The following is a 13,897-nucleotide window of genomic DNA, read 5'->3' as shown; positions in this document are numbered from 1 at the left end:
ATTATCCTCACTTTACAGATGAGAAAACTGAGGCTAAGAGATTAGGTGATTTGCCCTAGGTCATACAATAGCAGTCATCCTATTAGCTTTGATGACAGCAGTAAGCAGTTTGCTCTCTGTTGTGAACTTCAAAGAAAAAATCTATTAATGGATCACACCAGGCCTAGAGAATCAGCGCCTAAATTCTCAACACTTGATTTTTGGCTCAACTCTTAACTCCCGGAAAGCTAAAAAGAACCAAAAGCACAGTCATCCTACAAATACCTCTTCAGAGTCCTCACTGGTCATACTCACTAGGGAATATTTCAGAGCTGAATGAACTTAAGAACACACACTTGCCACATCTCAAAATATCACTCAAGTACCTATAATTAATCAGAAACAAATGAAATGATAATCTATAAGTTAACAGCTATAACAACCCTAAAGTAGCAAAATAATATGTTCTGCCTTTAGAATAAGACATTCTAAACTGATGAGTTGTTTGGAAATTTGAAAGACAAGAAAGTTCATCTTTCATTTCTAGTCTCTGAATAAACATGAAAAGGAAGATGAAAATTGAGTTAGCTGCATGAATGAACATTCTTTCACTTATGTTAAATTGACTGAAAAAAATCAATTTTGTTTTTCTTTAGAAAATATTTCATATTTTCAGCCATAAGCACTTTTAAAATATGTGTTTTTAAAAAAGTTCTTTAATATGATATGGTCCAAGAAAATATCTGAACTTTGGGCATTTTTTAGCTGTTACCTTCCAAAAAAAAAACCTCTATTTAAAAACAAAAACAAACATACCCATATCTGACACATCCTAAGAATTCAGTTCATGTTTATAAACTGAAAAACTGAGGCAACAATAAGATCTAAGGTATCATCAGAATTAATATCATTAATTAATATATCATCAAAATTAATATCATTAATTAATAAACACAACTTTTAAATTTATCAACAATCTTAAGTTATGACAAATATACATTTTTATATAGCATATAATGAAAATGAACATTTTGTCAAAAATTCTTCACCATCATCCTTACTAGTCATATAAAATAGCATCTTCCTGACTACTGGTAGAAATCATTTGAACTTATCTAAGTCAATTCACAATGGATCTGTGGCATTAAACTCATGAACCCACAGCATTTCTGAGGTTTGCCCTCCAACTATACGTAAAAATAATGTGTCACTTTGACATTTCAGATTCCATTGGCTTATCTGTTCAACTGATTTTAAATTAATATTATATATTAATGCATATGATTATTATTATCCTGAGCATTTTCCATGGTATTATGCATTCTCAAAAAGCATGCTATTGAATAGTATGATTTTATCATGTTATATTAATAGCAACATTTTTAACTTTTTAACCCCTTAAAAGCTTTTTTATTATTATGGAAATTTTCAAATATAAGTAATGAGAATAATATAATGAACCGCTATGTCCTATAGCCCAGCTCAATTATCTATATTTTGCCATTTTTGTCTCCTTTAGTGGCCTATCCACTTTTTTTCTTTTTATCCCTTTGTAATATTTTAATATAAATCCCTAACATTGTGTCATTTCACTAGTAAATACTCAAGTATGTATCTCTTACTGACAAAGTTTTTAAAATATATCAGATATTTGGTAGAATTCACCAGTGAAGCAATCTAGGCACAGAGTATCACTGGAGGGAAGGTTTTTAACAACAGACGTAATTTCTTTAAGAGATATAGAGGTATTCAGGTTATCTATTTCTTCTTCAGTGAGCTTTGGAAGTTTGCATCTTTCAAATAAATTTTCCATTTCATCTAACTTGTTGAATTTAGAGGCATAAAGATGTCCATAATATTCGCTTGTTATCCTTTTAATATCTGGAGAATCTGTAGCTATGTTACTCCTCTGAGTCATGGTATTGGCAATTTCTCTCTCTCTCTTTTAAGTAGTCTGAATAGAGATTTATCGAGATTTATCGAGTTTATCAAAGAACCAGCTTTTGCTTTCATTAATTTTCTCTTTTCTTTTTGTTTTCCATTTCATTGATATCCAGTTTGATCTTTATAATTTCCTTTCCTCTGCTTACTTTGAGTTTAATTTGCTTTTCTTTTTTCAAGTTTCATAAGGCAGAAGCTAAGGTCGTTGATTTCAGACCTTTTTTTTTTTATACAGGTGTTTGGTGGTATTTAAAGTAAGTACTTTAGTAGCATCACACTAAATCTGATGTGTTGTGTTTTCATTCTCATTCAGTTCAAAATACTTTCTAATTTCTCTTTTGACTTCTTTACTCATGGGTTATTTAGGACTGGATGAGCAAGGAAGGGAGAGCATACACCAATCTCTGGGGTTTTCTATGCAAGTTCTCTCCACCCTGGTACTCTGTCCTCTGAATTCTGGCTATCCTGGTCTCCCTGGACTTTCGGTTCTGTCTCAACTCAGATAGTCTGCTGAGTTTTGCCTGGGTTTTCCCTCTCTGTGCTACAAGCTGGAAACTCTTCCAACATATTAGACGAAGGCAAGCATAGGGCTTCTCTTGTTTGTCTCTTATATCTCAGGGATCACTGTCCTTGGTTGTCTGATATCCAGTGTCTTGAAGACCATTGTTTCATATATTTTGTCAGTTTTTCTAGGTTGTTTCAGGGAAGAGAGTAAATCTGTTCCCCACTACTCCATCTTAACTGGAAGAAGAAATACAGTTCTGTTTTGTTTTCTTTATAGATCATTGTAAACTCATGACTTTTATACATTTGTTTTAATCCATTTCAGCCATTTTCCTTTTTGATGCTCAATGTATCCCAGCTTAAGCCAGTGAGAGGCACTTCATGTTGGCTTTTGGGTCCTCTGACATGCTCCTATTAGTCCTTAATGTGGCAAATGATACTTAGGCACTACAGTCTAGTCACTAGGGGTTAACTATACATTTGCATTTGCTGAACTTGTTTTTGAAAAGTAGGAAGGAGAGCAAAAGTTCAAGATAGAAATATTTTACATTTATAAATAGGTACATGGCAGTGAAAAGAACACACCTGTGTTGGAGGAAGCTCAATTCTGCCGGATACAAGTCATTAACACTCTCAACTGTTAGAGACCTCAAAAGTTCTTATCATTGCTTCCAAACCCACTCCGGTAAAGCTGACTTTATCTTCTCAACCTGTGGGCATTTCAGTCTTGGCTACTTCTGGACTCTCATTTACATACTCACAGCAGCTTAGAAGGAAGGCCTCTTACTTCAATATTGCTTGATATTAGCAGAATCTATCTGAAGACTAAGAGTGTGTCATCAATAAATAGAGTCCAGCCAAGACTCAGAGCATCAAAGTAAAATTAAGTCCACAAGACCACAGTAATAGAATATCAATATTCTTCCATTTATTCCCAATCTTCTGTCTTCTTGCCCTTGATTTAACAATCTAAGATGTCACAAATCCCCAGTTTTCCCTTCTAACTTACTAAAGACTTGACATTCCTTAGTTTCAGTGACAGCCACTCACAGTCCCGTCCAGGCCAATGACTCAAATTCAGAGATTTGTCTGGCTGTAAGAAACTCTAGAGATAGATCACCTAATACAGGCACATCTCTTCATAGGAGGAAACTAAGGCACAGGGATTTTATGGCACCTGCTTCTAGTAGTAAACTTAGAGCCAGAGACTTAGTAAAGTAATAACTTGGAGAGATTTTCTAAATCATATAAAATTAAATGTATTTATACCAGTAACTCTCAACACTCTGTATCTCATATCTCCCTAATCATTTATTTAAGAATTGCATACCATGTTGATAATAAATTATTTAGAGCTATATACCATGATTATAATAAGGGTAACACAACTTTCTAGGAACATTTATATATTTACAAACATTTTGTGAGTGTAAATTACATTTTGTATAAATGTCTTAGTAGAAAAACACTGTCAGAATGCAAATATTTTAACAAAAAAGCTTTTATTTTATTAAAACTTGAGTTCTACCCTTGGTTTTCAAGAGATAAGATAACTAAAATAGCTTTGCAAAAGTTATGCATGTTTAAAATGCTATCTTGCCTTTACCTGAATCCATGAAACTAAGCAATATTATGCCACAAACCAGTCTTCTCATCAAAACAAATACTGTGCTGAGCAAGAAAGATGCTCCTAAAATGCTGTGGACCAGCTTTGATATGAATCCAGTATATTCTGACTGCTAACAGGCCAAAACACCAATCCTGGTTATATAATCTTCAGAATAATCTTCTCAGCAAATTAAGCCTTCCAAAGCTGACATTTGCTGTCGCTGCTATTTTGTCACAGAAAATAATTCTGATCTTTTAAGTACCAGTGTACAATAATTTTTGGCCATCTCAGAATGCTCAGGGAAGCACTTACTGATCTAATAAGTCTTGTTTAGTCTTTAATGAGTACAATTTCAAGTGATGGTAAAAAGCCCACATATGGTCATTATAACCCTTGTTGTGCACAATCTGTTCATCCAAAGGCATTTCTACTCTACACCATAAACAGCATTAGATGTGACTAGAAAAACAGTCATCTACCAAAATGTTCAGGCCAAGGTTATAGAAAATGAATAAAAAATTATGGTTACATATGGTCTTGGTTACACTGAGATGTTTTGATAGAGCAATAAGAGAGAATAACGTGCCTATCCTCTCTGCTGGCTTTAGGTTCTGATCCTCAAAATATAATTAAAGTTGATCAGTCATTTAAGACACAGAACAACCACAGGCTCTGTTTCAGATACACTAGACTAGAACAGTGATTTGATTTTCTTTTTCAAAGTTTGCTCTGATTTTCCAGCAATTCAGATATTGTAGCACCTATTTTAATAATAGTAGCTAAAGTTTACTTAGCACTTACTGTGGTTTTGATACTGAGGCAAGCATCTTGCATATATTACTTCAATTAATTCCCTGAAAAATAATTTGCTCACTTAGGTAATAAATGGCAGAGCCAAGATTCAAACACGAGCTGACAACAGAGCCCAGACTCCTATACACTGGGCCTTATTGCCATAGTTCTAGGTAACTCATAAACATTTGCTCTTTTCCTAGGAAGAAAGAAAAACATTATATCCCACTAAACTGTAAGCTTGAAGAGACCTGACAAATTTCAGATAATACACAAGTAAATTTTATAGTAGCCAGTTTTCTAAAGCATGTATATAAGAATTAGCTCCTAATTATTTTAGAACTCTGAAAAACAGCAGAGATGACACATTGAAAGGGAGAGATTACAAAGGAACTGGTATTTTCATTATTGCTAAAATATGAGATTTCATATATTTGGTATATAAGTAAACTCTCTTTAATATAAAGTTAATTTTTGACATACATTCGCTTCTCTTTTCACGTTACATACTCAGCTTAATCATATGCACTGACCATATTCACTTCTTAGAAGACAAATGCTCAGAAGAGCTAATGATATGGGACCAGTGAACACTTTCATCAAAATATCTTCTAACACAATACATTAACATCTCAATATGTTCTGTCATATATATCAGTTTCTTTAATGTATATATTTCATAGTCATTAGCAAATGAAAAAGCAAAAAAGTTTCTTGTTTAAATGAATGTACCATTTCAGAAAGGATAGATTTTGTATTGTTGCCTTAAACTGATTTTAATTTTACCAAACGCTACTTACACTTCTATAATGGTCTGAGTAGTCCTCATTCAAGTATGTATAACATTGCTAGGGCACTGATATGAATGATACTCGGAAAAACTAAGGAGACGTAGCCACGGTTCCTACCTTGGTTAGATGAATGACTCCTTTAGAAGTAACTGAACAACCCATGAAGCCAACGTACTGAAGTTCAGGACAGTGCTCAGCAAATGCTTTCACCGACTGATCTGTCACCTAGGGAAGAGACATGAAGAAAGTCAAGATGGCATTACAGTGAGTGAATTTAAAGATCTGGCTACTGCAAACTCCCTCTGCCTTACCTTGCATCATTAATATTTCCCTTTCCAATGGATCATTTGAATCCATATATAGCCATGCTGCAACATGTCCTGTGGGATTTTTTTAAAATCCTCCCTCAACCCCACATCCCTTTCTATCACCCCACGTTTGTTTACTTCTTCACAGAAAGTGTCTCAGAGATGTCAACACTATCTACCTCCACTTCTTCACATCTCTCAATAGATATGTACATATTTTATTGACATACACTTCACAAACTACAAAATTCACCCCTTCAAAAGGAACAGTTCAGTGGTTTTTAGCAAATTCACAAGTTGTACAACCATCACCAATATCTAATTCCAGAACATGTTCCTCACCCCAAGAAGAAACCCCATGCCCATCAGCAGTCACTCCCCTATTCCAACTCCAGCCTCCAGCCCCTGGCGACTTTCTGTCACTATGAATTTGCCTAGTCTGGACATCTTTTATAACTGAAATTGTACAATTGCTTCCTAAAGTGCAACAATGGTCTCTTTATAAGGTTTCTCCCTACAAGTGTTTCTTCCAAGAAATCTGGTTTTGCCCCTCACTGCTTCCAATTCCTCAGATTTGGATGGTGTGATGGTTAATTTTATGTGTCACCCTGACTACACCACGAGGCACCCAGATATTTGATGAAACATTATTCTGGGTATGTCTGTGAGGGTGTTTCTGGATGAGATTAACATTTAAATAGTAGACTGTGTAAAGCAGATTGCCCTCCCCAAGGTGACCACTCAATCTTAGTCACATCCAATCCGTTGAAGGTCTGAATGGAACAAAAAGGTTGAGTGAAGGAAAAATTGCTCACTCTCTCTCTCTTTCTCTCTCTCTGCCTTGTCTTCAAGTTGAGACACCAGTTTCCTACCTTTAGACTCAAACTTGGACTGGAACTTATATCATCGGCTCTCCTGGTTCCTATGCATTCAGACTCAGACTAGAAGTACACCATCAGCTTTCCTTGATCTCCAGATTGCCGATTTGGGGACTTCTCAGCCTCCATAGTTACATGAGCAATTCCTTACAATAATCTCTTTTACAGACACACACACACACACACACACACACACACACCTCATACTAATTCTGATTCTCTGAAGAACCTTACCTAATGTAATACATATTAGAATCCCCTGAGGAGTTTAGTAAAATCTCAGAGCCAAAAGGGGTGTGGTCCAAGAATCTGTATTTTTAACAAGCCCCTAAGTGACTCTTAGGGATGTGAAAACTTGAGGCCCCAGAGCTGCAAAGAAGTTACACTGACAGCTTTTGGCATTTCTACATGGCCCTGCTTTAAACAAGGGCAGACTGAAATTCCTTTTTTTGTCTCCCTCAACCTCCAAAAACTTTCCATGTATAAAATTATCTTCTTATAATTGTGCTAACATTTTCTTCACTGTTCCACAAAGTTGTAGTTTATTAAAGAAGGTCCAAATATTCTCTATCATAGGCTTAATTTCAGATTCACTTTCCACACAGTCAAGATGAAATCAACAAGTTAAACACCACTGTTAGTTTTTCAAACAGCAGTGACTTGCATCTCCTTTGCATTAAATTTAATATGGGTGACTCTTACTTTGTATCTTCCTTATCTATTCTGAATAGATATTGGAAAATAAACGTATGTGGGTAGCATTAATTCTGAAATAACCCAAGAACATTTTCCTAAAATAATGAAACCAACAGCATCCATGGTACGTCTGATAAAAGATTAATTCTGCCCTCAAAAGTAAAGTATGCTTCAGCAGATTAAGAGTAAGGGTGCCATTGATAAATTAAAAATGGGCCTTCCTGACACTCAGCTTTCTAAAAACATTACGTTAACAAAGAATATTTAAGGCATTAAAACTGCCTGAAGCTTTAGTGAAAACAAACCTATTAAAAAGTGGGGTGGGGGGGAAGATGAGAGAGAGCAAAGGTTAAATAACTATGGCCATTTGGTTAAATAACCCTGCCTAATCTCACTCTAACATCAGGCCTCTCCTAGGTCCATCTTCAAAAGGGGGAAGAGGAATTCAGATAAGGATTAAGGACACAAGAAAGCTCAAGTCCAAGGTGTTAGAGCTTTCAGAGAGAAGAAAAAAAGGTATTAAAATGTGCTTGGTGGGTCTTTCTCTTTCAGCTCAAGGAATCAGAATAAGAGAGCTCGGAGGAGCCTCCAGCATCAACAGAGTCTTATAAGCCAAACAAGACCAGAGTAAGTCCTTGGAGTACAGAAACACTCTTAGTAGGCTTAGATGTGTTTTAGGAGACTTAATAAAAGGCCTTAAACTTAAACAGTTGTGCAACCAACACCAGGATCCAGTTGAAGAACACTTGCATTGCACCACCCCCAAAATTCCCTTTATCCCTTATGCCCATATGTTCAATCACAGCTCCCACCCCTAGACAACCATACTTTACACATCCATACCTGCCTTTTCTAGAAATTTCATATAGAGTTCTATCATAAGTAGTCTTTTGTATCTAGCCTCTTTCACTAGTGTAATGTTTTTGAGATTCATCCTTGGTGTTACATGTATAAGTAGTTGGCTCATTTTATTGCTGAGTAGAATTGCACTGTAGGACTATACTACATTTTGTTTATCTGTTTACCAGTTGATAAACATTTTAATTGTTGCCAGTTTGGAGCTTTGATAAATAATGCTTCTGTGATCATTCACATACAAGTCTTGGTATGGACATTATGTTTCATTTCTCTTGTGTAAATATCTAGGAGTGGAATTACTGAGTCATGTGATAAGTATAAACTTAATTTTTTACACATTTTCAAAATCGGGTTGTTTCCTTATTAAGTTGTAAGAGTTCTTTATATAACTTGAATACAAGTCCTTTATCAGATACTCGTTTCACAAATATTTTCTTCCATTCTGTGCCTTGTCTTTTCATTTCCTTAATGGTGGTCTTAGCTCTAACATTTAGGTCTATGGTGCTCTTGGAGTTGATTTTTGTGAATAGTGTGAAGTAAGGTGAAAGGTTCATTTTTTTTTTTGCATATGAATTGCCCCAGCGCTATTTGTTGAAAAGACACCTGTAACGGTTTGATTTTGAAGGATCATACTTACTCACAGACTGTGGGAAAAGCAGGCAGTAGAAAAGAATTCGTATGCAAAGAGAAATGTGGCTCAGGATTTGGAAAGTAGTATCGGAAAATCAGGGGGGAATGAGATCAGCTTGCAAAGCAGATTTTCATCTTTTAGTCAAAGCTGTGATGGAGAGAAGGAGGACGATGAACCTCAGATTCAATAGTGTCATCTCTTCACATGACAGAGGTAGAGAAGACCGTCTCCTTAAGCTGGCATTCTAAAAGCCAGCCTATACTTTTACAGCGGCATGGAAAGCATGCAAGTGCATTTAGTGTTACAAGGTGGAAAAGCCCTGGTGATAAGGAACGTCTATTGTGCCTTCAGAGTCACAAGAACCAAGAAAAGCCTCAATAATATAAACACACACAAAGATTCCTGTAGAGCTTCCATTTGTGAACCTTAAGGGGGCCTTCTCTAGTTGCTAAACCCTAAGCAAATGAAAACCAGAAACACAGGGGGCAGAGGGAAAAGGAAAATGTTAGTTCTCATAAGCTCTTGAAAGCTGCACTCAGAAATCCTTTGAGGGTGGTTTCTTGTGAGATCAAATGTGGCTACAAGAGAGAAACCTCTCCAGGAGGTAGAAACAATAGGCCTAGAAAATTTTAAAACGGGGCAAATGTAATAGCCACTGTGTTAGAGGTGTTCATACATGACTAAACTATTCTGGGCTAGAAGAAAGAGAAAGAACAGAAGGTGAGCAGTACAGGGTCACTCTTTTTTTTTTTTTTTTTTTTGCGGTACGCAGGCCTCTCGCTGTTGCGGCCTCTCCCGTTGCGGAGCACAGGCTCCGGACGCGCAGGCTCAGCGGCCATGGCTCACGGGCCCAGTCGCTCTACGGCATGTGGGATCTTCCTGGACCGGGGCACGAACCCGTGTCCCCTGCATCGGCAGGCGGACTCTCAACTACTGCGCCACCAGGGAAGCCCAGGGTCACTAATTTTGCTTGGAGAGTTATTGTTTACAAAATTTTTTTTTTGAATTGTTGAATCTAGGGATTCAGTCTCTGGACACAGCTCACTCTCTTGAGGTTTGGGGTACTAGCAGCCAAAGAGTTTAAGAGAGAGTAGATAATAAAATGGCTATATTTACTAAGGCCTTACTGTGTGCCAAGCTAAGTCCTCTCTATGAATCACAGGAGATCCTCATAATAGCCTCGAGAGGCAACATTATCCCCATTTAACAGGTGACTAAAATAAGCCTATTAGAGATTGACTTCCCCAAAATCAAATCACTAGCAGTTGGCAAAGTAGGGCTTTAAACTTTGGTCTTTTAGGTTTTGAAACCCATGCCCTTTAACTTATACACACTAGGTTGTGATTCATTTGATGGTGCTACTTTCACTCAAAAGCAAATTTAAGGCCCTCCCTTTAGCCCCAGAGAAGTAGAGTGAAAAGGATCAAGGCACAGTAGGTCTACTTTTTAAAGAATTTTCTGAAGAGAAGTGCTACCCTTGATTACTTTTTTCAGTCTCCTATAGGTAGACCAGGTGTGCTGCCAATGCCGTGATAGTCCTGTATATCCTGAGAACCCTCTCAAAAGAGGAAAGCATAGGAGAGGGCTGGGGTAGTCTAATTCAGACGTGTTGAAGAAGCTGGATTAACGGTAGTGAATTATAAAACCACGTAAGTAGAACCTGATAATCCAGGAAAGCACTTTCACCTAAAAAGGATTAAAATTAAAGAATAAGAAAATAAGGATGGGAGAAGCTTTTACAAAAATTTCAGGATTCTAAATAAAGAGATGCAATTTATTCTTATTTTAAGACAAAGTTTTCTTGGAACATGGGAGGAGAGATCTATCTTTATCAGAGTAAGACTGAGTCAATGAAAAGGGTTTTGTAATCTGCACTGAAGATTAACTTTTGGAAATGATGCTAGCATATCTGGGGAGGAAAGGAATTTGTAGTATTAACTCTAAAAAGGTGGAGCAATCTTTGGACATTTTTATACTGCTGGCACCAAATAATTGTTTTGTGTAATCCTACATGAGTATCCTAAATAATATAAAAGTATTTTGTGACCTTGCTCAGAAAAAAAAAGTTTTCTCTAGACTTCACCCCAAAGCTACTAATTCAGGACCCAGAAATATATACTTTTAATAAGTTCTCTTAAAGAGTCTTATGAAATCAATCCAGAAACAGTCCCATAACTAAATCTAACATTCACAACTAGCTAGACCCTCCAAATATTAGTACCGAAGATGACCCTGGGTATACATGGGGCTATCTCTTTGCCATCTGTACTGATACCACAGACCACCATGGTCCAAGACATGTCCTCCTTCTCCTGGACATTTTCAATAGCTTGCACACTGGACCTCTTTCTGCCACTCTTGACCCCGCAAATCTGTTCTCCACCCATCAAGCCACAGTGATCTTTTTAAGTGCGAATCTGATCATGTCATTCTGCCATTCAAAATGTTCCAATGGCACTAATTACTCCAAGAATAAAATCCCAACTCCTCTATAACCTACCAGGCCCTGCATAATCTGACTCCTCCCTAACTCTTCCACCTGTTTTCATCACCCCACCACCCCCTACCCTTGCTCACTAAGTGGTGTTCTCCCCACCTATCCCATTCACTGCACTAAGCCCAGTGCTTGGCACAGGGCCTGGCACACAACAGGGGCTCCAAAATGAAAAGGAATGAATGAAGTCCTGTCTTGATGCATGTTAATGCCTTGTTTCGATGTTGAAAAACAAGTCCTTTTTAATGCTAAGAAAATTTGATCTGTTGATCTTATTGGTTCCAAGTGCCACAAAGAAGCCATGGCTAAGAATGGGATATACAGCTTTCAAAGAAAGAAACAGCAGCACTTTGATTCTGGAGTGAACTGGAAAACGAATGGGAGGAAATTAGCAGGGTGACTACCTAATCTCACTTAGGACTTTAGGACCAATTCAAGGCCTTCTTTCCACCTCCAAGGACAAAGAGCAACAGGGATCAAGGACATAGTGAGTCTACTTCCTAAAGAATTTTCCAGGAAGAATGCTAACCTCATTACTTTTATTCGTGTCTTTCAGCCAGAGTGGTCCGTGGGCCTATGGGGTGCCCTCACCTTCTGAATGCAAAATAAAGCCAGCATAAAGCAATCTGCTTAGGCTGGGTTCTAACTGAGCTTTATAACCGAAGGGCAAAAACATTTCCATGTGTTCCAGTTCAGCAAATTTCATGAGACTAGAAGAGTCACATGATTCTGGACAGAAGTCAGCTGGAGTAGAGTTTGGTTGTCTAGGTATCCCCTATTGGTTTAGGAAAGCAGAAGAGAACTGACCCCAGTAGTCAATGGCTAGAATCAGCAATACCTTCAAAATTGAAGAAAGCACATTTATAGTAAAGGGCTTATTTCACTCAGAGTTGCTCAGTCTCTTAAATCCCTTTAGTTCAACAAACATTTGAGTACCTACGATATGCACAATGCCTCATGTCAAATACTAGTGCAGTATGAAGATGAGGTACAGAGAGCAGAGAGGAGACAGGTTGGGATATGAACAAGTATAACTGCCACGACTACTAGCGAGATCCCTGGGAATATTTTAGCCTATGTACTGCATCCCAGTCTAGTTTAGTTCAGTTTCCCAGGACCTTCTGCCTAGATCTGAATCCGAGTTTGAAGAGGTGACTAGACTATGGAGGGCTGAAAGCCTGGCAGAATGGTTATGACTTGATATGGGAGGGAGGGAGGGAGGGAATCTATTTTATTGGTAACATGAGTAATATCGGGATTAAAAAACTGTAAGGTCCCCTTGAGTTCCGGCATACTGCAGGCACATAATTGATGGAGCCATTCATTGAAGACTCTAACGGAAGGGTGATAAAGGGAAAGTTGTACTTCAAAATCCAGCAGGTGTACCCAGGACCAGCTACAGGGATATTCTGGCCTCGGAGAGGCTGCCAGTGGACTATGGCTGCAGCAGGGTCCCTGCCCCAACGTGAACAGTAGCATACCACACAGAGGGGTACCTCAGTGAGGCCTAGGCACGTGCCAGAGTCAGAAAGCATCCACGTCTAACAACAAAGAAGTGCTATGTGAAGTACTGTGATGATAAAAGTCCCAAATGAAGAAATTTTACTTAGATACCGAGTAACCATACATTATACTTGTAGGAGCTTTAAAATGGAACACAAAATTTCTCCATTGCTTTAGTGGAGTCTTCAAACTCTACGAAAAAATTCCTTTTCATTTTCACCTTCCTTTGTTTTTCTGTATTATTTTTCACAGGGTGTAGTGTACACTTACAATTAATGCACTAGAAATCCCCTCCTTTGAAACAGTATAACAAAAACACAAAACAAATTGGTACTGATCATATCAAAGGAAATAGCTAAATATGGAGACAAAACACTTGGTATAGATTCACTTTATAAATCATTTCATTAAGACCTTTTCACTATGCTCTTTATGTAATAAAATTTTCATATCGTTAGTAAATTTTAAAAAGAAATCTAAAATAATGTTATTTAAACAGAAGTAGTTTTCTTTTAAACTATGTTCAGACAACAATATTTACTGAGCAAATACTATGTGCCAAGTACTGTGTAACATACAATGATTAAGACAGACTGCCTTCATGAAGCTTACAATCTAGTGAGAAGAGTAAATGTTAAACATTTATTACAAGTGTGATAAAGAAGATGTGGTACATATATACAATGGAACATTACTCAGCCATAAAAAGAAACAAAATTGAGTTATTTGTAATGAGGTGGATGGACCTAGAGTCTGTCACACAGAGTGAAGTCAGTCAGAAACAGAAAAACAAATACCGTATGCTAACGCACATATATGGAATCTAAAAAAACGGTACTGATGAACCTAGTGGCAGGGCAGGAATAAAGACGCAGATGTAGAGGACAGACTTGAGGATATGGTGGGGTTGGGG

The 13,897-nt window shown here is 37.3% G+C and overlaps 1 protein-coding gene across 2 annotated transcripts in view; it reads right to left on the bottom strand.

Annotated features, from left to right (window-relative positions):
- Positions 1 to 13,897, bottom strand: part of FBXL17 (F-box and leucine rich repeat protein 17) — a 488,270-nt gene that overhangs the window by 344,560 nt on the left and 129,813 nt on the right. For both annotated transcript variants that reach the window (XM_082621243.1, XM_082621244.1), the window contains one exon: positions 5,734 to 5,841. In XM_082621243.1, the coding sequence (XP_082477369.1) occupies positions 5,734 to 5,841 (108 nt within the window). The remainder of the gene's footprint in view (positions 1 to 5,733; positions 5,842 to 13,897) is intronic.

Source organism: Mesoplodon mirus (genome assembly GCF_964341445.2).
Source record: "Mesoplodon mirus genome assembly, chromosome: 5".
Taxonomy (NCBI): domain Eukaryota; kingdom Metazoa; phylum Chordata; class Mammalia; order Artiodactyla; family Ziphiidae; genus Mesoplodon; species Mesoplodon mirus.
The sequence above is the reverse complement of the archived record's forward strand: the minus strand, read 5'-3'. Positions and strand labels throughout refer to the sequence as shown.